Source organism: Acipenser ruthenus, chromosome 3 (assembly GCF_902713425.1).
Source record: "Acipenser ruthenus chromosome 3, fAciRut3.2 maternal haplotype, whole genome shotgun sequence".
Lineage (NCBI taxonomy): Eukaryota > Metazoa > Chordata > Actinopteri > Acipenseriformes > Acipenseridae > Acipenser > Acipenser ruthenus.
In genome coordinates, this window is record NC_081191.1 from 71,289,088 (window position 1) to 71,313,115 (window position 24,028).

General features: G+C 37.3%; 1 protein-coding gene across 2 annotated transcripts; it reads left to right on the forward strand.

The window, feature by feature from the left end:
* On the forward strand, positions 1-23,422 carry LOC117394999 (ethanolaminephosphotransferase 1-like). Of its 2 annotated transcripts, none has more exons than XM_033993815.3 (10): positions 1-180; positions 6,230-6,298; positions 9,652-9,760; positions 10,998-11,072; positions 11,527-11,792; positions 12,962-13,070; positions 15,490-15,538; positions 16,668-16,848; positions 17,670-17,852; positions 23,048-23,422. In XM_033993815.3, exons 2-10 carry the CDS (start codon positions 6,269-6,271, stop codon positions 23,111-23,113), a joined length of 1,068 nt encoding a protein of 355 aa, XP_033849706.1. In that variant the 5' UTR covers positions 1-180; positions 6,230-6,268; the 3' UTR covers positions 23,114-23,422. The 2 variants fall into 2 exon arrangements, with proteins under 2 accessions (XP_033849706.1, XP_033849705.1); XM_033993814.3 differs by lacking the exon at positions 1-180 and adding an exon at positions 2,274-2,442.
* The last annotated feature ends 606 nt before the right edge of the window (positions 23,423-24,028 follow it).

The following is a 24,028-nucleotide window of genomic DNA, read 5'->3' on the forward strand; positions in this document are numbered from 1 at the left end:
CAAACAGTTCATCATGGTCCAAGAGAGAAAAAAACATGATTTGCTAATATTGTGCTTTTTAACTAACGTGTTTCAGCTTATTTTATTCATAAAACACTTTGTGAAATAGGGCTCTATAACCATATTCAAGAAAATACAAAAAGAAGCAAGAAAATCCACCACAAGATCCCTGCAAAACAAGTAAGAACAATTTAAGTCTGTTCGTCTTTTATTGTGCATGAGGTGATGCAATGTCCTTACCTACACTGCCCTCTTGTGTGAATGCAGCATTATTTATACTCTGTAGTGAAGGAGCTCATCCTCTTGCAAACATCTTCACAATGATCTCACTTACAAGACAGGCAGGATTAAGAGGCTACTGGCCGAGAGCCAAGTAAACCCAGGGATTGTAGAATTTCCCCCAAACTATATGGGGGAACCATAAACAACATTTATAAGCCTACTTTCACAGATTCAATTAAACCAATGTAGAATTATTAAGATAGTGAAGTTATATAACATTCATACTGACTTGACAGTAGGTCTACTGACAGCAATTATAGAAACTAGTTATCCTAAAATTAGTTTATCATTAATTATTTTGGTTCTTTACAGTGTAGAAATTAGGGAATGTCTAACTACATATCCGACAATTTAACATTACCATAAACACTACAGTTTTCAAAAAAAAAAAAAAAAAAAGAAAATAAATTGTACTCTGTTGAAGCAAGGATTTTTGTAGATGATCCAGGACACCTCTTGATAAATGAAGGTATAATCATAGTGAATAACTGAGGGCTGTGAATTAGACAATATGCAAACTATCAAAGCAAAAATGGATTGGAAAGACAGTGAGTGAAACCCTTGCTAGAATTATCACCAAAGCAATTGATAAGTATGAGTCGTAGCTAAAATACTCAGCCCATGTATTTGTGTAAATTATTATTTTCTTTTAGCAACCGACAACATTCACTCACTTCCTTTCTGGTGCTTTTTTTATTGGTTTATTTGCTAAATGCCTGTATGACAGATTTCACTTCTTTACCCAGAATTATATGCTGTACTAATTTCAGTGCTAGACAACTCTGTCTTCTAAGGCATTTTATTGATATACCTTACCAGTTGAATATACTATTTACTGTATGTAAATTACCACTTGGCATTGAAGGTTTATTTTTCTCTCTCAACCCAAGTCATCACCAATAGACCATTATAACTTTTAATTCCAATTTTTTTTTTAAATCAAGGATGGCAGTAAACAACAATCTCAATCCTCTCATGTATTATTTGCACATCCTCACTCATTTAAGCAGAGTTGTTTTTTTTCTTTAATACGGTTTTGCAAAACCATCCCATTCTTCTGTCACAACTCACAACACAGAATTTATTAAATGAGTTAATTCAACCATGTTTGTGGTTTACCTCAACTTTCAGCACTTTGGACAGAGCTGTGGGGGATTATCAGGCACCCTGGGCTTGGGGAAATGTACATAGTGAGTTCTGAATAAATGAGTCATAACGACTATGTGATGTGAGTTGAGTTTATTTTATTTTAATTGTTTTTTTTTTTTGGGGGGGGGGTAGAGGTTAATCTGCTAATCCTTAATACTATTTGTTACTGTTCTGATTTGCCTTGTTTATGGTACAGTATTAGATTGGCTTTGGACTAAATGGACTAAATGGACTAAATGTGGTAAATGTCCACAGTTTGTAATTTACTATCCTTTCCATGTACCTATATTATTGCACTCATGTTGGTTTTTTGGTTTTTATTTATTTATTTATTTATTTTATTTATTTTTACCAATGTTTACCAATATATTTATTTTCACTATGTACAACTCAACTTGATCATTCTCATTAACCTCTGCTACTGTCTATGAATACAGTACAGAAGAAGGAATGACTGAAAGCTGACATTGTAAGGGCTTCATGATCCAGGGTGAAACCTGACAAAAATAAATAAATAAAATAAAAAGAGTAATCTAAAACGCAACGCTTGCTGGCTAACAGCTGGAATTACCAGTGCGAGTAGGGAGACAAAATGTGAATGGGAAGAAACAAATGTAACACACAGCAAGAATATGATTACAAATGTACAGAATAGTTACAATGTACTTTTCATCATACACCACACAATGCCCATATTTCCTATTACACTTGTTTCACACACATGAATGATACAGTGTAGCACTCGTACAGTAAGATGGTAACACAAGGCTTATACAGTACTTTTTTTTTCCACCTGGATTTCTAATCAGGAAGTGACGCAGTTGATGCATAAAGTTGATTGCTGAGGAGGATCCACATAGCTGCGAGTTTGACAGCTCGAATGGTCATAGAGGCAGCAGAGCTGAAGAACACTTGTCTTTAGTTTAGAACTGAGAAGTGCAAAATATAAAGAATATGTTGAACTACCAATATGTCACACCGCAACAGCTGGCTGGGTTCGAAAAATATAAGGTAAAAAAAGACTAACGATGTGTTGAAATCCCTTAAACGTGCATATTGCATATACCACACGAGATTGAATGTTGCTGTGTTTTTATGATGTATCGAACAGCTATACAGTCTACTGGCTACACCAAAGACAAACTATTAGGAAGTCATGTGTGTATCTTATAGATAATGCTGCGCAAAAGCAGTTAATCAATCATTTAAAAGCAAAGAAACACCTTCGGCAAACTAACAAACAACACCTTTGTCAAGTGTATTGTCATGCTTACGCAGCAGCGATAACAGGCAGACAAAGAGTTTGGGGTTTACATGTAGTTGCGTTGGAGATGCTTTGTCATGTTTTTTTTTATTAAAAAGAAGGGCGCGGTGGTAATGGCGTTGAAGGAACACAAATAAAGCCTGGTGAATTTCAAGGGTGTTGGGATTCTAAACGCGGTTTGACTCACGAAAGGAAACATGCCTGAGCTTTCAGATTTCCTCAGTGATTGATAGTTGCATGCACAAATACTAGATGTGTTATTCTTTTATTCTTTCTGTGTTGTACAAAACATGTTGCCTTTTGCACTTTACAATTTAGTACACCTCTTTGATTAACTTCATTACAAATGTATTTTGGAAATAAACACTCAATCTGTAAACACTGGCATCAGCAATTGATTTACACAGCCCCCCATGTAAAGTAGACCTCTAGCGTAACCCTTGGTAACTGTCATCATGAAAGCCTCATTAGAATAATTCTGTATGCGTTTCAGCTGGAAAACACCAGCTCTGTAAGGTACAGTTACAGGTTGCAGATGATGTTATATGTTCTGTGTCTAGTACATTTTAATCTGAAGCTTGCCCTTTATTCTGAAGTGAAGGGCACCCACACTTTCACACTTCATAAAATAATTGGGTCACTCCTCCTGGTTTGTGGTGCTTGAGGATAAGACATTTCTAATCTGTTTTTCATTTTTGGAAAATCTGTAGCACAAACTATTGAGCGTATGCAATCTGGCAGCCTGTCTGTCTGTTCAGTCTTTTGTCTGTGTGTCACACTTTTTTTATAGAGAACCAATTATCAAATTAGAATGAATTGCTCATTACATTTTTAAGCACAACAGTTGGGATGAAGCTGGGATACACATTTGACATATTCTTATGGTGGCTGTAGGTCACGATGAACTAGATTTCAAGAGGAAAGCTCTGTTTTCAGCTTGGTGGTGGATATATGTCAGTGATTGACATATTTGGTTATATTCTCAGCTGGCTTGGTTTTGGTTGACAAAAAATACATTTGAGAACAAGAGAGTTTGTTCATCTTTAGAGTAATGTGAGCATTTTAGCATTAAAGAGACCAGAGGGTATTTTTAAAATATTTAATAACCAGGGTCATTGGTTTAGGAGGTAATTGCTTTCACTTGATGTAGGAGAACAGAAATACTGGTCTGTTGTTCCCTTTTTTTTTTTAGGAAACTCCAATTGAGGATTAATCTTTGGCATAGTTGCCATCTATACTTATTTACAATGCATGTTTTTAATGGAATACCTGTTTACATTGAAGAACCTAGGGGACAATTTGCAAGTATCCATTCCATTTATTTAATCACGCGAAAGATGACCGCAATATTCTGCATCTGCAGTACAAAGATAAGAAAGAATGCATGCTTTCAATGTGATGAAATATGCTGGCAAACAATTAAGTCTCTAGTTAGCTGACATGAAATTAATTCCATGAAACTATATTGCCAAATGTTTCTTTCATTTTACTGCAGCATGTCTCACAAGTTGAAGGGAAGTCAGCTGAATCTTCATTTGTTGCAAAAATACATTTTTAGAAATATATTAAGGTGTTCCAGTGTTCCTAACTCAGATGTGGGGATCAACAGGGTGAGGCAACCCCACAAACTTGGTACCTTGCGCTTACCATACCAGATCTTAACCACTGTACAAAAATGTAAAAAGATGTATTGCCTTCTTGTGCAAGATGCAGGGGTTTCATACGAACTTCCTTTTTGATCTCTGGCATGCTACAATAAGTCCTGAACAATATATAAATATATACTATACTGCCAATGTATAGATTCCAAATAATCATGTTTTGAATCCTTCCCATGTTGCCAACTCATTACAGTAGCTGTAGAGACACACTAGTATTCAACTAAGCTTTTCAGTCAAGTCACTTTGAAACTGCACATCTGTTTGATGTTGATTAACGCACTAGTCATGGACATTAGTATCGAGTCTTCTGGAAAAAATATACACAACACCAAAGAAAATTATGTGAGGCTGAAAGGTCACTTGTGCATTGTATCATGCCTTTTATTTACATAATAATAAAGTCGTTTGACATTTTGTGTGGTCACTGTGGTTTTAATTATAGCCTTGAGTCCGTCAGACATTGAATTTAAACGCAGTGCACACTGAGCTCTGTGTAAATAATTCATCATCTTGCTGAAAGCCGTAAACTTTCATTTAGACGGCTCTCTTGTGGCCTGTTTGTTTATTCACAGTCAGCTCAAGTTAGCCACCTGCTTGAGTTAATAATTTCAAGTGATTTGCAAATCTCCTATTTATCTTTGCCCTTTTTTTGCTTACCTGAGCACTGCACTTCACAAGGATGACATTTTTGTCCATTTCATTTATATTCTTTACTTCCAGCAATGTAGTGGGACAGAATGATACCCTGAATAAAGAATCTGAAGCTCAGTGATTAGAGTGACTTGATAGAAACGGCTAGTACCTGTATAAACTGGCATTGGGATTCATTTTCAATTGACTGCAGATAGTGCAGGTTTGAAGTGCCAGTATCAATTGTTGCCTATTTTTTTATGCACTGAATATTTACTGTACTGAAATGCTTCAGCGTTGTGATCTGTACAAATGTTTTGCATCACCCTATAGAATTAACACATTTTGCTTCATAAAGCCAAATGAAACCTGCTGAAAAATGTTATGTTAACATATTGAATTACATACCACTCTGTAGTTTTTTATATACTTAACAAAAAACTGACAAAAATGGAAAGATTTGACATTTGGAAATCTAACATGAAATACTGTACTACTATTATGGCTTCCGGTAGACTTTTGAAATATCATTTTATAGTTTCTTTGATTGCGTGATGTTAAATAAAATATCTAAATTATGTTCAATAGTTTTTTTCTAGGTGGTCATAGCTGTATATACAGTAATATGGTGACTAAACTTTGGCCTTGTAGCTTGGACCATGTTCTTGGCCTTCCTGTTATTAATATTATTGTTATTTTATGTATTACTTAGTCATTTACCAGATGTTTTTATCCAAAGCGACTTACAGAGACTTGCTCAGGGTCACACACAGGGAGTCAGTGGGTGAGCTGGGATTGAACCTGGAACCTCCTGCTAACAAGCCCCTTTCTCTATTTTGAACCTTTTATTTGGGCCCTTTGTGTGGTGTTTATTTTGTTCCTGTTTTTGTGTTTATTTGTTGTTCAGTAAACGGTCCCACCAGCGCCTAAAATGCAGCTTCCTGTCTCTGGGTCTAATTCCTGCCGGTAGCCAGCCTGGACTGTGACGCTACCCTGTCACATGTAGTGTCAGAAGTGAGATAGTGACCCTTGTGACCTAGAGACAGAAGAATGCAGTTTATGTGCAGGTGTTCATGTTTATTTAACAAAAACATGGGTCAAATACATGTATACAATATAACCAAATATTGACGTTATACAAATCAACACAGAAAAATCATGACTCACTGTACCGTTAAACTAACATCGACATCCAGTCTTACTGTAGGTTTTAAGTAACCCATTCTTTTCTTTTCTGTTTTAGTACAGTGCAGTTGATACAAACCCCTTGTCTGTGTATGTCATGCAGCACCTGTGGAACTGGATAGTGAAGGTGAGTTGAACACTTAATGTGAAATCAGTGAGCGCTCCAAAGTCATTTTTACATCTTAAAATCTATTTAGAGTAATTAAAGAGGGGATTCGACAGTAATTTTGCAGCTGAAGCAGTTTACCTTCTAAAGCAATGTTTCCCTGGTCTTTCAAGACACAATCCAGTGGTTCATTTTTTTTATAAACTACAAAAAAAACATACCATTTATTTCAACCATGACATGGTACATTTTTCAACGCCAGTACAGAATTATATCCTGAAACCCAGAGGACTGCATAATGAAGAGATCTGACACAATGATAAATCTCAGAACAGCATCTGTATTTGTAATAGACTATACATAAACCGTTTGCACAAAACTACACAGTGCAGTGCTGTGTGACTTGATTTTGGCCTGCCTGGATACTTTTCTTACTCACCTATGACTTGCATACATGAAACTAAACTAAAAGGACATTTTCTTTAATGTGTTTCTTATGGTATGTGGTTCATAAAGCACCCTGTGTAATGTGTATATAGTCTTATTAAATAATATGTATACAGTGGCTTAAAACAAGGAAAGAAAAAATGTTGGACAGTGAAACATGCTGTGTTGGTGACTCAGAAAATATCATGCTTGCCTTGGGCCACAAGGTCACATGTTTGTCCTGGTGATTTTGTATTGGTCTCCACCCTTGTACAGCATGGCACTGCTTGTGTTCACAGTGTTGTTAAACAAGCAGCTCTTTAAAGTGACACAAGTTTACCATATCATGCCATTTGTCAATTAAAGTAGTCCAGTAATCATTCGCGTATCCGACTGGTGGGGCCAGAGTAAGGGCGAGTATGTAAAATAAGTCGGATAAATGAATAATGTTTTAAATCCCATTATACACAGCTGTAACAATTACTATATTCACACAATTATTGTTTTGAGATTTAGCTTTTATTAGAGAGCTCCGCCTAAATCCCTTGTTTAGAAAGATACAGGGTACTAATGCTTGTGACAGAGTAGCCGTCTGCCGTGGATGCATGCATTCGCTGCTGAGTGGCAGGCAGGTGATCGAGACGGAGGTTGAAGTTGATATGCCCCGCAGGAGAACAGGATTTATTTACATATCAAGTCAACACACTGAACAGCTCACTTGACACTACCAGCAATGGGTGTGCACGGTGCACATACAACAGTGTATGAAAACTTTGGTGGGATCTGCGATCTCTGAACTAATTTTCTCTATTCAATAATAAACTAACGTTGCTGAAGAGATTGATCATAAGAACATAAGAACATAAGAAAGTTTACAAACGAGAGGAAGCCATTCAGCCCATCTTGCTCGTTTGGTTGTTAGTAGCTTATTGATCCCAGAATCTCATCAAGCAGCTTCTTGAAGGATCCCAGGGTGTCAGCTTCAACAACATTACTGGGAAGTTGGTTCCAGACCCTCACAATTCTCTGTGTAAAAAAGTGCCTCCTATTTTCTGTTCTGAATGCCCCTTTATCTAATCTCCATTTATGACCCCTGGTCCTTTTTTCTTTTTTCAAGTCAAAGAAGTCCCCCGGGTTGACACTGTCTATACCTTTTAGGATTTTGAATGTTTGAATCAGATCGCCGCGTAGTCTTCTTTGTTCAAGACTGAATAGATTCAATTCTTTTAGCCTGTCTGCATACGACATGCCTTTTAAACCTGTGATAATTCTGGTTGCTCTTCTTTGCACTCTTTCTAAAGCAGCAGTATCCTTTTTGTAACGAGGTGACCAGAACTGAACACAATATTCTAGGTGAGGTCTTACTAATGCATTGTAGAGTTTTAACATTACTTCCCTTGATTTAAATTCAACACTTCTCACAATATATCCAAGCATCTTGTTAGCCTTTTTTTATAGCTTCCCCACATTGTCTAGATGAAGACATTTCTGAGTCAACATAAACTCCTAGGTCTTTTTCATAGTTCCCTTCTTCAATTTCACTATCTCCCATATGATATTTATAATGCACAATTTTTTGCCTGCATGCAATACTTTACACTTTTCTCTATTAAATGTCATTTGCCATGTGTCTGCCCAATTCTGAATGCTGTCTAGATCATTTTGAATGACCTTTGCTGCTTCAACAGTGTTTGCCACTCCTCCTATTTTTGTGTCGTCTGCAAATTTAACGAGTTTGCTTACTATACCAGAATCTAAATCATTAATGTAGATTAGGAATAGCAGATGACCTAATACTGATCCCTGTGGTACACCACTGGTTACCTCACTCCATTTTGAGGTTTCTCCTCTAATCAGTACTTTCTGTTTTCTACCTGTTAACCACTCCCTAATCCATGTGCATGCATTTCCTTGAATCCCTACTGCGTTCAGTTTGAGAATTAATCTTTTATGCAGGACTTTGTCAAAAGCTTTCTGGAAATCTAAATAGACCATGTCGTATGCTTTGCAGTTATCCATTTTCAATGTTGCATCCTCAAAAAAGTCAAGTAGGTTAGTTAGACATGATCTCCCTTTCCTAAAACCATGCTGGCTGTCTCCCAGGATATTGTTACCATATAGGTAATTTTCCATGTTATTATAGTTTCCATAAGTTTACATATAATAGAAGTCAGGCTTACTGGTCTGTAGTTAAATGGTAAATAAACAGTTAGGGCAGATATGTGACAGGCGATTACACAACGGATTACTGTATTTGCCCACTGTATGACCCAGCGCTAACCACCCCAACCTTCAAGATGAAGAAAGGGTCTGTGAGTAGCTGTAATGCTCAAACAGCTTTTGGCAATGTCAATAAGTAAAAAAGGGTTATAAAAATCCTGTTTTACTTAATACATTGTTTCTAATACCATTAGTAGCAGCTGGTTCATACTGTATAGCATGTCTTTGACCTTGGCGTGCTTGGTGTCACAGAGACATTTACTGCCTAGAAGCAAGCACTTCTCACCTCACCTACCTAAAAGCCATCTTATTTGAGAGCAGTTTACTGTACAGCATATTTTTCACTTTGTCACCAAATAAAAAGTTTACACAAAAAAGTCTTTCAGGATCAGTTAAAGTTCCTATTTACAGATTTTACTTAAATAATATCTCTATTGCAATTCTTAAGTAATAGTGTTATACAGTAAGTCGAAAATGTCATTGGTTTTATTAGTATTTCTAAAAGTACTGCTGTTCCTTGAACATTTAAATATCGATTTTACACAAACCTCATCAAAAAGGAATTCAGGCTGGCCACAATGCTGTTAATGCTTTAGGAATATATGTGGGCTAATATATGTGGGCACTTCTGCCCCACCTCATTTTTACCTCTACAGTATCTTGCCACTTGCGTGTTCTTGCTTACCAGCAGTACTAATGAAATGTAATTAAATTTTGGTTTCTTACAGATAGTACCACTATGGATTGCACCTAATTTATTAACATTTACTGGATTTTTGATGATTTTATTAAACTACTTCCTGCTGTCCTATTATGATTGGAACTTCACTGCATCAGGTATTGTGCTTTTTATTTGATGGTGAGTCTGTGATATGTTTTAGTTTTTAACTCAGTTTAACAAGTAAGTCGTGACATTTTCCCAGGATGTAAACTGGCCCAATGACCAGAGTTCCCTTAATTGAACAAGTTATTTGCTTAATTGATCAATAACTTCCATGTGTTCCCAGTCTTTAGAAATTAGCGATTTAGGGTGACCTACAAAACTTACTGGATAGGGGCTCTCCAGGACTGTGTTTGGGCAGCACTGCCCTAAGGGATGCATATCCATGCTAACAGGGATATAGGAATGGTTTCTGTACGCATGCCCAACAAAGACACATACTAGTACTTTTAGTAACTTTTAAACACGCAATTGTGCCGAATTTAGAAATACGAAAAGAAACTCAAATTCAATGACAAACATTTAGACTAAAAGACCTAGTCGAGGCGTTTGCCATTGATCTTGAGTTTCTTTTAGCATTTCTAAAAGGTATATACCTACATACATTGTCTATATATGTGGAGAACTGCTTACCCAGTATCAGAGTATCAGAGTCTGTGGACATGAGGAAGTGCCTGTCCATCTGTGTGTACGTTTGTACGTACATCACTAGTGTAGTTATCCAAATGAACCCGGGTAACGACATTGGTGTTGAACTTGTTGTAGTATCAATATCAGGGAATATAGGGAGGCCACAGTCTGACTATTCATCATCTATATCGATCTACTGTATTTTGTACTAATCTTGTATTAAGGCATTGTGAGGATTGCTAAAAAGGGCTTTGCTGTGTTTGCCTTGTACTCTTGAAGCATTGATTGTCAGTTGATTAAAGAATATTTAAAGTTATGAAGTGCGTGATGGATTGAATGAAAAGAAACCCTTCCATCACTAAGAATGATCTAGAGTGGTCTGCAATGGTGGAAGGATTAATGGAAAATGACAAGTATGATTATTTTTGGGGTTCTCTGTAGATCTTCAATAATGTATCATCCCATCACATCTAAAGTGGCTTTCAATCCTCCCTTTAAATTCAATTCCCTTGCCCTGTCTTCCAGTCCCATACAGTACAGTAAGTGCTAGATTGGAAACTCTTTTCCTAATGCGTGCTTGTTAGACACTGGGTGCTTAGCTGGTACTGCATACTGTTTGAATATTTATTTTAATGTTATTTGTTATCCTATTAAAGATATATATATATTTATCTTGACCGTATCAATGACAAAAAAATTCTATCTGCTTGTTTTATTTTTCAGCTCCTGGGGGTAGTCATGCTCCAAACTGGGTGTGGGGTTTGTCTGGGTTTGCTACCTTTTCTGCCTATGCTCTAGGTAAGGACATACAGTATGCAATGCTGTGGTTAAAACACTACTGAACTCATCATGTCTTAGAGAATAGCCATTACCTAACTGTCTGTTTTCCTGCAATATCTTTATTTAACATAGAGGTATTCGCTATTTATTTATTTTTCAGTATTTTTAACTATTATCAACTTGACAATGCAGCCAAACATATTTCCACATGGAGTGTTCTCAAGCATTTTGAAAAAGGTCTTCAGCTGAACTGTTGTCATATCTAGACAGTAAAATGAATACCAGCAGCAACTTGACTGGAAGTGGGAGCGTTTACATGGGTACTGTGTGTTTTGTGTACTGGAAAAGTGACATTCAGCTGCAGTTCTTTCCTCGTTACTCTCAGTGCCTGATGATATTTATGGAATCTTTTAAAACTGCCTGTTTAGTGTAGTGTCTTGAGAGACTCAGTCAGAATGTGTTCACCTTACAGATTCTATCGATGGAAAGCACGCCAGAAGGACACAGTCCAGCAGCCCTCTTGGAGAGTTGTTTGACCATGGGCTGGACAGCTGGGCGACGTCCCTCTTCACACTCTCCCTGTTCTCAGTTTTTGGACTCGCGGCAGAGCGGGAGGTGACTGCCTACACCCTGTACTCTATACTGTGCGTCATTCTGCTCACATTCCTGCTTTCACACTGGGAAAAATACAACACTGGAGTCCTCTACCTGCCCTGGGGATACGATATCAGTCAAATAGTAAGTGAAACCAATCTGCATCCACATATAAAATCTTAATCCAGTTTATAAGTAGTGTACATATATGTGGCTAAAATATAACCTGTACAGATATTGTAACTTATAGATGCAGTGATGGTTACCATGACAATAGTTAAAAGTGAGCATGTGTATGGCCAGCAGATGGCACTCTCTCCAGATTGTTCTAGATCAATGGGATTTCAGATATACTGTAGGTGGGGTTTTATTTAGCTTCTGTGTGGGGATATGTAATATTGGAACAGCATTCTACTAATTTCGACAGCATTTAATTACATTTTTTTTACATGATTGGCAAATGTTACCTACAGCAAATATTTATTGTGCATTACAATGAATGCCCTGTATAATTATGTCTGTTTTTCTATAAGGATGAGCAAACATAGTTGAAAAATGCTAGATCAACTGGAACCACTGTGTTAGCTACCCCTTATAATTTGGAAAATGTGATAGTTGCAATTAATCCCACAAAAAGATGTAATGTAGCGAGTCACAAAGTGATGAACAGAAATGTCTTCAGGTGAAAAAAAATAGTATGTCTATTTACATTATAATGGACACAGTTTTCTTTTATTCTTTTGTACTGACCAGCAAAAGAAACACAGTGGGCAAAGGGTACAGTATGGCTGTGCTGTGTTTGTACATTAAGTTTTCATTCAATCTCTTCATATATGTCTCAATATGTCACTCGTGGCTAAATGAAACCCTATCTTGAAAAGTTTACAAATTGCGTTGTTATGTGCTGTTCCAATATCACACAATTAACGCTGTGTGACCTTTTGTCAACATATGTATTTAAAACGTAAAACTTAAATGAAGCATTTTATTAGTATTTCAGAAGCACTCACCAAACGGGACTTCTGCAGCATTCTTGAAATGTATTTTTGTTTACGACTGTAAGTCGCCCTGGATAAGGGCATCTGCTAAGAAGTAAATAATAAAAATAATAATAATAATAATAATAATAATAATAATAATAATAATAATAATAATAAAAGTACACTGTATTTCATTATCAATATTCTGCAATTTTGTGTAATAAATACAGGCTATTGGGGTACATAATAAAAACAAGCAGTGTATGTGATTGGGAAAGGCTGTGCACTGATGAGAATACATCACCCTTTTCTGTTGCTTTTCTCTCCCTGTAGACACTAACAGCAGTGTATCTGCTGAGTGCAGTAGTTGGTGTAGAAGCGTGGTATAGGCCTTTGCCCTTTGGTTATTTCTTTACGGATATTTTAATAGCCATGGTTATAGGTAAGTCTCCCCACTTGTGTAAACTTGTGTCTTGTTTAATCATCTTGTCTTTTCCAGTGTTTTGGTCATGTCCTCGCTACCTTCATTTTATTTTTGTTTTTTTGTGTTACAATTCAGATTACCTTCCCTTTAAGATATTGTCTGTCTCGTTAAATTATATGTAGTTACAGTATCTCGCCACCAGATGGCATTTAAACATAGAGTCAATTGCAACAAACTAAACGGAGCGTACTAACTGGAGATGATCCCGTGGTTAGTACGGAGGACGGTACTAAACTAGTACGCAAGTTAATACCAATTGCAACAAACTAAGCAGCTCCTGATAGTCCCCAGCTGCATATTAAAAATGTTCTCAATTGCAATGAACCCAAAGTAAGCCCTGTTGCTCTAGAGCAGTGGTGCACAACTCAGGTCATGGAGGGCCGGTGTCCCTCCTGGTTTTTGTTCTAACCATACCCTAAATTAGTTAATTGGACCAATTAAGCTTCTAATAAGGTCCAGTAAAGTACTTTAGAATGCAGTTGGAATAAAAACCTGCAGGGACACCGGGTCTCCAGGACCGAGTTGTGCACCACTGATCTCCAACCCTGGTCCTGGAGAGCTACAGGGTCGTCGGTTTTTGTTTCAACCGATCTCAGTGACTTAATTGCACCAATTATTGGCTTAATTAGTCAAGATCCCACAGGTGTTCCAGTTCTTTAGCCATTGATGATGTAAGACACCTATAAAACCTGCAGGATTGGGGCTCTCCTGGACCAGGGTTGGAGATCCCTGCCCTAGAGCAGTGTTTCCCAACCCTGGTCCTGGGGGCTCACGGTGTCTGCTGGTTTTCATTCCAACTGAGCTCTCAATTATTTAACTAGACCCTTAATTGAACTGATAATTTGCTTAATTAGCCCTTTTTAATTGTTTTCAGCTCTTAACAGTTGCATATTTCAAGTTAGCTATAACATTTTAAGTTCCTGTTTGGTAGCACACTACAATAAAGATCTTAATCCTGAGCTCTGTACTAACGCTGGGCATTAGCTAGTCCCCAACTTTGTCCCCCATCCTTTTTCGTTGCAATTGGTACCAAGTTAGTATGCAGCTGGGGATGATCCTGAGATCGTACCGTATTAGCGAGTCCGCAACTTAGTACGCAGCTCTGTACTAAATCTACAGGTTTGCAATTGACCCAGTGTTATTTCAAAGGTAAACAATACATTTTTAAAGGGGAAGTGATTTTTTTGGCACATCCCTTGTAAATCACCTCCTCAGTATAGAGAGCCACTTTTAGTTTTCACATGAACTGTTGTTTAAGTGTGTATTAGTATACAATAGTTGCTAATACAATCCCTTATTAATTATAGCTACAGAACATTCCTTCAGGAATGTGTCAGGCTACATCATTTTATGTTTATATCATGTTAAATCTTCATTAAATTTTTTTTAAAAAATCAGTAGGGTTGGCAGGTAAAAATCAGGCTTCAATGGTTTAACCCTAAAGTCAGAATCCCTGTACATAAGGAGTCATTGTTAAAATAATATTGCTATGCATTTACGTAGATCAGGATACCAGGCGTTTAAACAAGCTAATCATTTCAACTCCCATCGGTTATTATTTAATGGTTTCATAATCTGTAGGCTAAATATAATCACACAAAACTCATCTGGCATGCCAAGTCCCTAACCCTTTTCTTTCCTCTGCTGTAAATATGTTTGACCTTTTAAACATGGTTTTTGGTCTGAGGGACTCCTCATTAATCATCTTTCTTAACTTCCTGTCGAATGGCCCTATATTCAGATTTAAACATTTCTTCAACAGGAAAGGAGTTTAGCCCGTTGAGTTGATGTTTTGGTCTGATGTCTGCAGCAGCTGTGCAGGGCTCATCTGACTTCTGTTAGAGCAGGGAGTTACCCAGAGCTGGCTTATGTAACACAGCCACACATCGGGAGGACATGCCTCATTCTTCTGTAGTTACTGATGTCAAGTCACTTTTATAGCTGTAGTGAAGAAACAATTGAAATGCTTAGCAGTTTAGCTTCTATAGAGAATGAAGCATTCACAGTTACCGGTACCTGCCTAAAATAATAATGGCAACTGATGCGATTTTACACATGTTACTGCCGGACCCTCAGCGAAGCTGTTACCCCTGTAGCATAACATTAATGTACACTTATTCTAGTCCAGCTAAAAAAAACATGTATCTGTTAAAAATGATTTGCAGTAGTAGCAATACAATTGAAGGCTGCGTATCAGCAAGTGTGAAATGTCCCACTATACAGCATCCAACTATTTATTTGACCCCTTGTTTGAAACAATTGCAGAATGCTCAAGAGGTGAGTGATTTACCTAGGGGAGCCTGTTTTTATAGAGGAAGAATGCTTGAGCAGTTAACTGTGTAGGTGTTGAGTGTCAGAGCGTGTTTTTGTTTTTCAGGTTGCTGTGCCTTTCTCTCCTTGCCACAGACACTTTACAACATTTATCAGTAAGTATACCTTGAATAATTGAGTGTAATTCCCTGTTTAAGATAAGTGTGACATTCTTAGTTTTTAAATAGATCTAGAACAGAATTATTTACAGGGCAGTATTTACACAATGTTAAGGTCTGTTTTAAGGAATATTGCTGATAAATATCACTTGGGTTCACAGTGCTTTGAAAAAACAAGAATACACCTAAAAAAACATCTCTAAAACGGTCCTTAAAGTTCTGTGACTATATGAATATATTTACTGTTGGTGGTTATCAGTACAGCCTCAGAATCCATTCTGAGAGAACAAAAGGTTTCTGTAGCAACTAGAATCAATCTGATATACCGGTATATATTATTCATCTTGAAGTCCCATTTTATCAGTAAGACTGTTTGTTTCATAATAAGAAAGAGAGTCAGATAGAATGAACAGAAAATAAAAGACCCTTCTGGTCTCCTTTTATCTATATTTTCCAGTATGTGATCTATTTAATTTTAACAGCTGTATATTGTACAGTAATACTTTTATACCATAATCCAGAGGCTGTTGAGACCATTTCCATTTGGATGTTTTCCAGATGTGTGTATATACTGTATGCTTTCAGACATATGCAGTGGAAAATATGTTAAACAAATGTTCACAGTCTACCATTGGGAAGTGAGCAATTCATCTATAAAATAATCACCATTTAAAATCACACAGCACAACATCGCCTGCTTGTTTAACAACCTGGCAGTATGTTTTAGAATCATACAGGGGATACATATACGCGGTTTAAATATGATTCTAAAACACACTGTACCACCATGAAAGAACATAAGAAAATGGATTTCAAAACCTTGGCAAACTGACCAGGTTATGTCATATCTAGGGCTTACTGATTTTAGGTTTTTAACCGATGAACACATATAAAACACACCCGTAAAAAATAAAATAATGAAGCTGGCGTTAATATGATAAACACTGAAATAACATGGTAAACTTCTTCGATGTCCGTCTCTATAAAAAAAAAAATAAATAGTGTAAATGTAAAAAATAAACACAGAATAACAGTATTATAAAAATTAGCTAGATCTCCGATTGGGTTCAACCTGGGTTAAAAACCCCCTCTAATTAGTTTAATTTACATGAGCTCTTATTTCCAGAGCACGAAAGAATGAAACACTAGAAAGAAATTCCACATATGAAGGACTCCTTCCTCTGGCGTCTCCTGCCCTGCTCTTTACACTTCTCACAACCTGGGTGAAGGTGTCTGCCGACGACATTCTTACCAGACACCCCAGGCTTTTCTTGTGGATGGTTGGAGTTACGTTCTCAAATGTTACAGTAAGTGCATATTTACCAGCCACATGTGGCTCATTTTGAGAAAAAAAAAAAAATGTGTTACTGTTTTTCCAGAACCCCGATCTAAATAGTTTCAATGGGTACTTTCATAGTGAAATAACAAATAAAGATGGCAGGTTCATGGGTAGTCATGAATTTACTGCTGGAATGAACACAGATGCCCAGAACTGTATTAAGAAGTAACTGACCGTGGGCAGAGTAAAGAACTGAGCAGCAGTGAAGTGATTTGTGCTCTGAGACAGGATAGCACTGTGGCCTAAGATGTTACCGACAGAAATATGAGAAATGGAAGCTGCAGTGTAAACCCCAAAGCGCACATTTATTATATATTTCTCAAAAACACTGTATGTATGTATGTGTGTGTGTGTGTGTGTATGTATGTATGCATGTCCGTCCACTCCCTAATTAGCACTCAGTTACCTAATTGGGGGAATTGCCACACCTATGATTGTAGGCAGGGATAGGATTTAACCTTATCTCTGTCACATACTCTGTGAGGTAAATACTGACATTGATGGTACCTGGGGTTAAGATCATAGTTAACCACAAACTCGGTATCATTCTGTAAACTAGTTCACTGTAGTTGAATTCAGTTACCCATCTGTAAAAATTGCTTGAAGCAAAAGCCTACTGAAAATAAGCATTTGAGATGTGCTATTTTTAGTAGTTGATGAGTCTCCATACTTCATCTCCCACCACCCTACTGTTTTGTTTCAGAGCCCCAAAGTAACAGAGAAGTGACAATGACAACGAACAGTTGTCTGCTTTGGTCTTGTATTGACATATTCTTTTTGTTGTTACAGTGCAGGCTGATTATTTGCCAGATGACAAACACAAGGTCTGAGGTCTTTCACTGGTTATTGCTTCCATTAGCTGCGATTGTCAGTGCTGTTTCAACTGGACTACTGGTGCAGTCAGAGCTCATCTTACTTGTTGGCTACACAGTGCTGGTGACAATAGCACATGTTCACTATGGCCTCTGTGTGGTAAGTATTTGCCATTCCTTGAAGCAATACATCACATATTGTTAAATCTACTGTTTTTTTATGAATATCTTGGGCAGATACTAAATCCTTGTACGATGCAGTTGAAGGTGTGCATGTTTTTGTATGTATTAGATGAGATGAAAGTGTTTAAATCACGTGATATATGTACCTGATGTAACTTAAAAAAGAGGATGGTGAGTAAGTAGATTCAAGAAACTGCACAGAGTCCTTTTCTTCAGTCAGTTGTTAGGTTTATTGAAATATGCAGGGAGTCTGGTCCCAGGTACAGGACACAGAATACTCGTTCTTACAATTGTTGCATGACATTAAATACCCTTCTGCATAGGTGTCTCTCTCTTCCTCTTTCTCTGACACTTAACCAATAGAAAAGGTACAACTCATTATCCTATTACCATATATTTCATTCAGTGTGAGTGTGTGTGTGTGTGAGTGTGTGTGTGTGTGTGTGTGTGTGTGTGTGTGTGTGATCTAGTGTGAAGATCTCTGAACTCAGTGCAGTCTTCAGACCCTAGTGCCACAAAGGTCCATACATCTGGTTTTTGTCACCTTCCTTGTTCCTATCTCTCCGATTTGCCTAAGACCCTTTGATCCCAGTGGCACTATCTCTTTGGATCTCTCTGAAGTCTTAGAGCCTGGTCTCTTCTTTTGGTCCCCTTGAAAACTAGCTTTATGACCCCCTCATAAACCAGCTGTATTTTCTAAGCAAAAACCTGTTTAACTAGTTTTATACCCCAGTGGACTCCCAAAGGGCAAACTTCTTTCATGTCAGGGCTGGAGATCAAAGGACTTGTTTGTACAGCCGTGTGCTGCTGGCCAGCCATTTGCTTTGACACAAAATAATCTTAACTTCTCTACCATATTGCAGCCTTCATCTATCACAGCAGTGCTTGCATTTTTGGAACTAACAGTTTTTTCTATCCAATGTTAAATCACTTTTCAGAAAAATAACATGAATACAGCCGTCATTCCTCATGCGTAGCAAACTGCTCTTCAATACTTGTTCCATGTTTTCCAACAGTACCTCACAATAAAGACCAGGAGGAAGGATTTCTAATGCAAGTCAGCATAAAAAGGGTATACAGTATGATCCCTTTAATATCACATTGAGATTGTAGTTTATTTTGCTAGAAAGATAACTTGCCATATGCCTTAATTACAAGTGTACTGGGAGACTACAGCATCATCAATAGCAACATCATATTCCTAATGTTACTATTCTAGTTAATAATATGAGAAACGGGTTTAATATTCTTAACAAAACAACTCCAATATGAAATGAACACTGAAGGCATTTCTGAGATATATTAGGCTTGTCAGGATATGAAGCAGCATTGGGATTACTTACCTTACTTAATTTAATTACTCCAGTTTTACCTTACGGTCTACAGATTCTGCAAGAGTAATGTGTATTGTAAGAAAACATTTGTTAATCCCTTTTTACTGCCACAATACCTTGTGATTATGGCTGAACTGAAGAAATGAATCTGCATGTTTTAACACCCAGCCCTCTAGTTATTATGCCACATGTCTTTATAGTCTTGATTAATAGTTTTGCAACATGTTGTGTTATTACAAATAGCCCTTTTTATTTTATATATATATATATATATATATATATATATATATATATATATATATATATATATATATATATATATATATATAATCAGTGCCGAGAAAAAGTTTGTGAACCCCTTAGGATTTTCACATATTTCTAATTATCCCCTTAATTGAACTGATAAAACCAGGGGTTCACTTACTTTTTCACATACCCTGAATCTTAATTACTCATTGTTTGTTTAATTCATACATCATTTTGTTTCAAAAGACATGGAATTGGTTAATATAAACCCTATTGGATATTTAATAAAAGACTGGTTTTGATTAAAGAAGGCTATCATGGTAAAATTTTATGGAATTTCCATAATTATCATTGGGGTTCACAAACTTTTTCTCGGCACTATATATATATATATATTATATATATATATATATATATATACACACAGTGTGTTATCCTCGCGCTTAGGGCGACACAGGTCCATGGATGTGTGAAATCCACGGATAAATTAGGTGTCATTGCGTGTGACTAGAATGCATGAATAAACAGAAACTAGTAACGTAAACCAAATTAGCGTTTACTGGAGATGTATGCAATATGATATATTACAAAGACAGAAGAATTTTAAAATGAGTTACTCCTAGCAAAATCTTTTCAAAATGCGATAAACCTCCAACCCCGTTTCCCTAGCATTTTCTGTTACCAAAAAAAATAAATAATACAAAATAAATACAAATAAAAATACAGTTGGCGCCGCCTAATAGGGATACTGATCGTCAGGATTTCTTCTTAAATGGGACACAACTCTGAGAGATGGTTCTTCCCAATGCTATTTATGTCGTTTAATTGGGACGTCACTTCATTTAATTGTGGTACAGCATTTTCAAACGACAAACAGAGTGATTACGCTGTGACTTGCGTAAATTGCTTAAACCACGTTGAACTCCTGAAGGAACTGGAATCTCCATCACAGGTGCCTCGTCTGATAAGATGTGATTTCATTCTTTTTCATTTCATGTAGAAATAAAAAAAAACTGCGATTTAATTTTGTTCAGGAATCAAAAAAAACAATTGTCTTATTTTAAATTATGTATTTAACATTTAATCATAATGTGATGTGATTTCATTCTTTTTCTTTTCATTTCAAACAAAAAAGTGTGAGTAAGGTTGTCTCAAATGCCTCTTGTTTAATTGGCACAGCCGCTTATTCTGGATACTTTTACTTCTCCCAGGGCATCCCGATTAAGCGGCGCCGAGCGTACTACAAAGCTAGAAGATCATAAGACCTTTTATGACGGGAATAAGCTATTCAGCCCATCCGAGCTCACAATTTTCCTATACACTAAGTCGTGTATATAGCAGCTAGAAATATTATTATTATTATTATTTATTTCTTAGCAGACGCCCTTATCCAGGGCGACTTACAATCGTAAGCAAATACATTTCAAGTGTTACAATACAAGTAATACAATAAGAGCAAGAAATACAATAACTTTTGTTCAAGCAAAGTATAAGTGTGACAACCACAATTCAATAATACAGCAGATAATAGTGATAGTTACATCAGGGTATGATTAAATAGTGATAGTTACATCAGGATATGATTAAATACAAAGTACTACAGGTTAAGCACTTGGCAGATTACAGTATTCTGAAGTACAGGATTAAATGCAGTAAAATAGGGGGCAGATAAGAGCAAAATAAAGCACATTTACATGAAGGGTGATAGTGTCCCAGGATACAAACAGAGGAGTTCTACAGGTGCTCTTTGAAGAGGTGAGTCTTAAGGAGGTGCCGGAATGTGGTCAGGGACTGGGCAGTCCTGACATCTGTAGGAAGGTCATTCCACCACTGCGGAGCAAGGGTGGAGAAGGAGCGGGCTCTGGAGGCAGGGGAGCGTAGCGGAGGTAGAGCTAGTCTTCTAGTGCAGGCAGAGCGGAGAGGTCGAGTGGGGGTGTAGGGAGAGATGAGGGTCTGGAGGTAGCTGGGTGCAGTCTGGTCAAGGCATCTGTAGGCTAGTACAAGAGTCTTGAACTGGATGCGAGCGGTGATCGGGAGCCAGTGGAGCGAGCGGAGTAGTGGAGTAGCGTGGGCGAAGCGAGGCAGAGAGAACACCAGGCGGGCAGCAGAGTTCTGGATGAGCTGGAGCAGACGGGTGGCGGACGCAGGGAGGCCAGCCAGGAGGGAGTTGCAGTAGTCTAGGCGGGAGAGTACCAGGGCCTGGACCAGGAGCTGGGTAGCATAGTTGGTGAGGAAGGGTCGGATTCTTCGGATGTTGCTCAGGAAGAATCGGCAAGTGCGTGCCAGAGTGGAGATGTGCTGGGAATAATATCACAAGGTATTATCGCTAACTTATTCCACGCATTAATATTAAATAATGGTAGCTAAGTGTTGATAGTTTTCTGGGATTTCAAACAAAAAATACCATTCTGTTGATTTATTTATTTATTTTTACTTTAAAACTAAATAACCAAGCCTGCTGTGTAATTGGAGCTTTTCTTACATTTCAACATTTTTTTGTAACGCCTTTTTTAAAAATAATTCACTGCTGCAAGATGTTCTTTTGAACCTTGAGAAAGTCCATCATAGTCTTTTGCTTCAGCGAGGCAAAATATGTTTGCTGGGAATCACAAAGTAATTTTACAGAATCGGCATCCTTCTGCTGTTCATACGAAAAAGCGAATCCTCGCATCTGTAGTGTTGCTGTCTTGATGTCTGCTCCACAGGTTTTCGGTTACTGTTGTCCAGTTTGGAGCTAAATCCGAGACTGACGCATGCGTCATTATCTGTGTGTGTGTGTGTGTGTGTGTGTGTGTGTGTGTGTGTGTGTGTACCATGGGGGGTAAGTCTACACTGACAATTCTACTGTATATATGTAACTGTTCTTTACTGAAAAGTAATAATGTTGGTTAATGTTTGCATTACCATAAACCATTTGCAGTCAGTAGCAAGTGCACCCCCTATTGGTTTTGATGCGGCATGCAACCAATGAACCACAAGATCAGGACAAGCAGTGCTTGCCTCCGCCCACAAATTGTTTTCATGTGTGGCTGGTTCCCCGGGGGGAAAGGTCCAGGGACTAGTTAGCAAGCAGTGTGTGGCGGACTGTATGTGGTCTAAAGTCATTTTGAAACAGTAATCCTTGGTGATTCTGCAAACCCCACCACAGTTGGATTTCAGCCACAGTATTGTGGCCCCTCATTGGACATGTTCATAATGAATCCTGGTCGACTTAACTAGGGGTCAGTAGCTGATTTAATGACAACCAGATCTGGTCTGCTCAGCAATGCGGGTGGTGGTATTATTTTAGGGAAATTAAAAACCAAATGCCTGGCCACTTTGGGTGTGTTATGCTCCACTTGCAACATGCCAAGGGCACAGTGCCTTCCTGTTTGTGATCCATAATTGAACACCCAATTATGATTCTTTAATCTGCATGAAAAATGTCAAAGGACAATCAGCTGCTGTACACCTACAGACTTGTATATACTGCACTTATTTAAGATCACCCACATTTTTATGACTGGACCAGAAAAAGAAAAAAAATGTGAATGATTAATAACAGTGGTGTAAAAATGTATTCTGTTAAAATGATATTTGTTCATGCTTGCAGGGAAAACAGCTGAGTAAACACTTGAACATTTTTATCTTCTCTTTGGAGAAACGCCACCAGGAATGAGGGCATTGCTGGACAAATACAGGAAACCTAAAGCATTCTTCTTTGGACTGAGGCTGTATAGCTATAAAATGATTAAATTAATTATTATTGTATTTGAAAGGCCACAGGGTTTGCGAGGGTACATATAAGGTTCAGTTACATCTCAGATAAGCATTCTAGGGGGTCATAAAATGTAAAAAACAAAACATACATTTGTAATAAGTTTGTGTAGCATGTATTAAAGGAAAAATAATTTATCCAAGTATATTTATGATATGCTGTTAATCTTTTGAACAGAATACTAAATAAACCAACAGAATCAACGTCTAATTGTACAGTAAATGTGCTTTTTAAGACAATTTTCTTAATTTCAATAATAGTATAGACAGTACTACTTTCTGCCAGCAGCCTTCCACAGCCACCACTTACGAAGCAAAACTGTTATTGTGTGTTTTGTATTTAACAAGGAGCCCTATTTCTCCTGGATATCTTGCTGGTTTAGGCCAGACCTCGTTTTCTACAATACGGAATATTTATAGAATTCTGTAACATTCCCTTAGGGAAGCCGTTTCCAACCACTGCAAAGAGAGACATGGAAATACTTTTAAAAAAGTATCAAATTAGGCATGAAATACTAGCCTGATTTTTAAGGTTTATTTAGTCAATTTCCACCCATAATTACTAAGAAAAGCGTATCAGTTAAGTCAATGGATAAACAAGATCTGCTGATACACACAGCTTCCCACAGCAGTTTCCTTGATAAGCTCTTACTTGAAAACTGTTTAAAATGGTCTGACTTTTTTTACAGTATAAGCCATGTCCAACAGAAATAAATAATTTGTGATGACCATCTTTTGAATTTGCGTTAACATAAAACTTACTTATTTACTCAATGTACTGGACAGCATTCAGCTACTCCCTAGAATAAAAACTCAA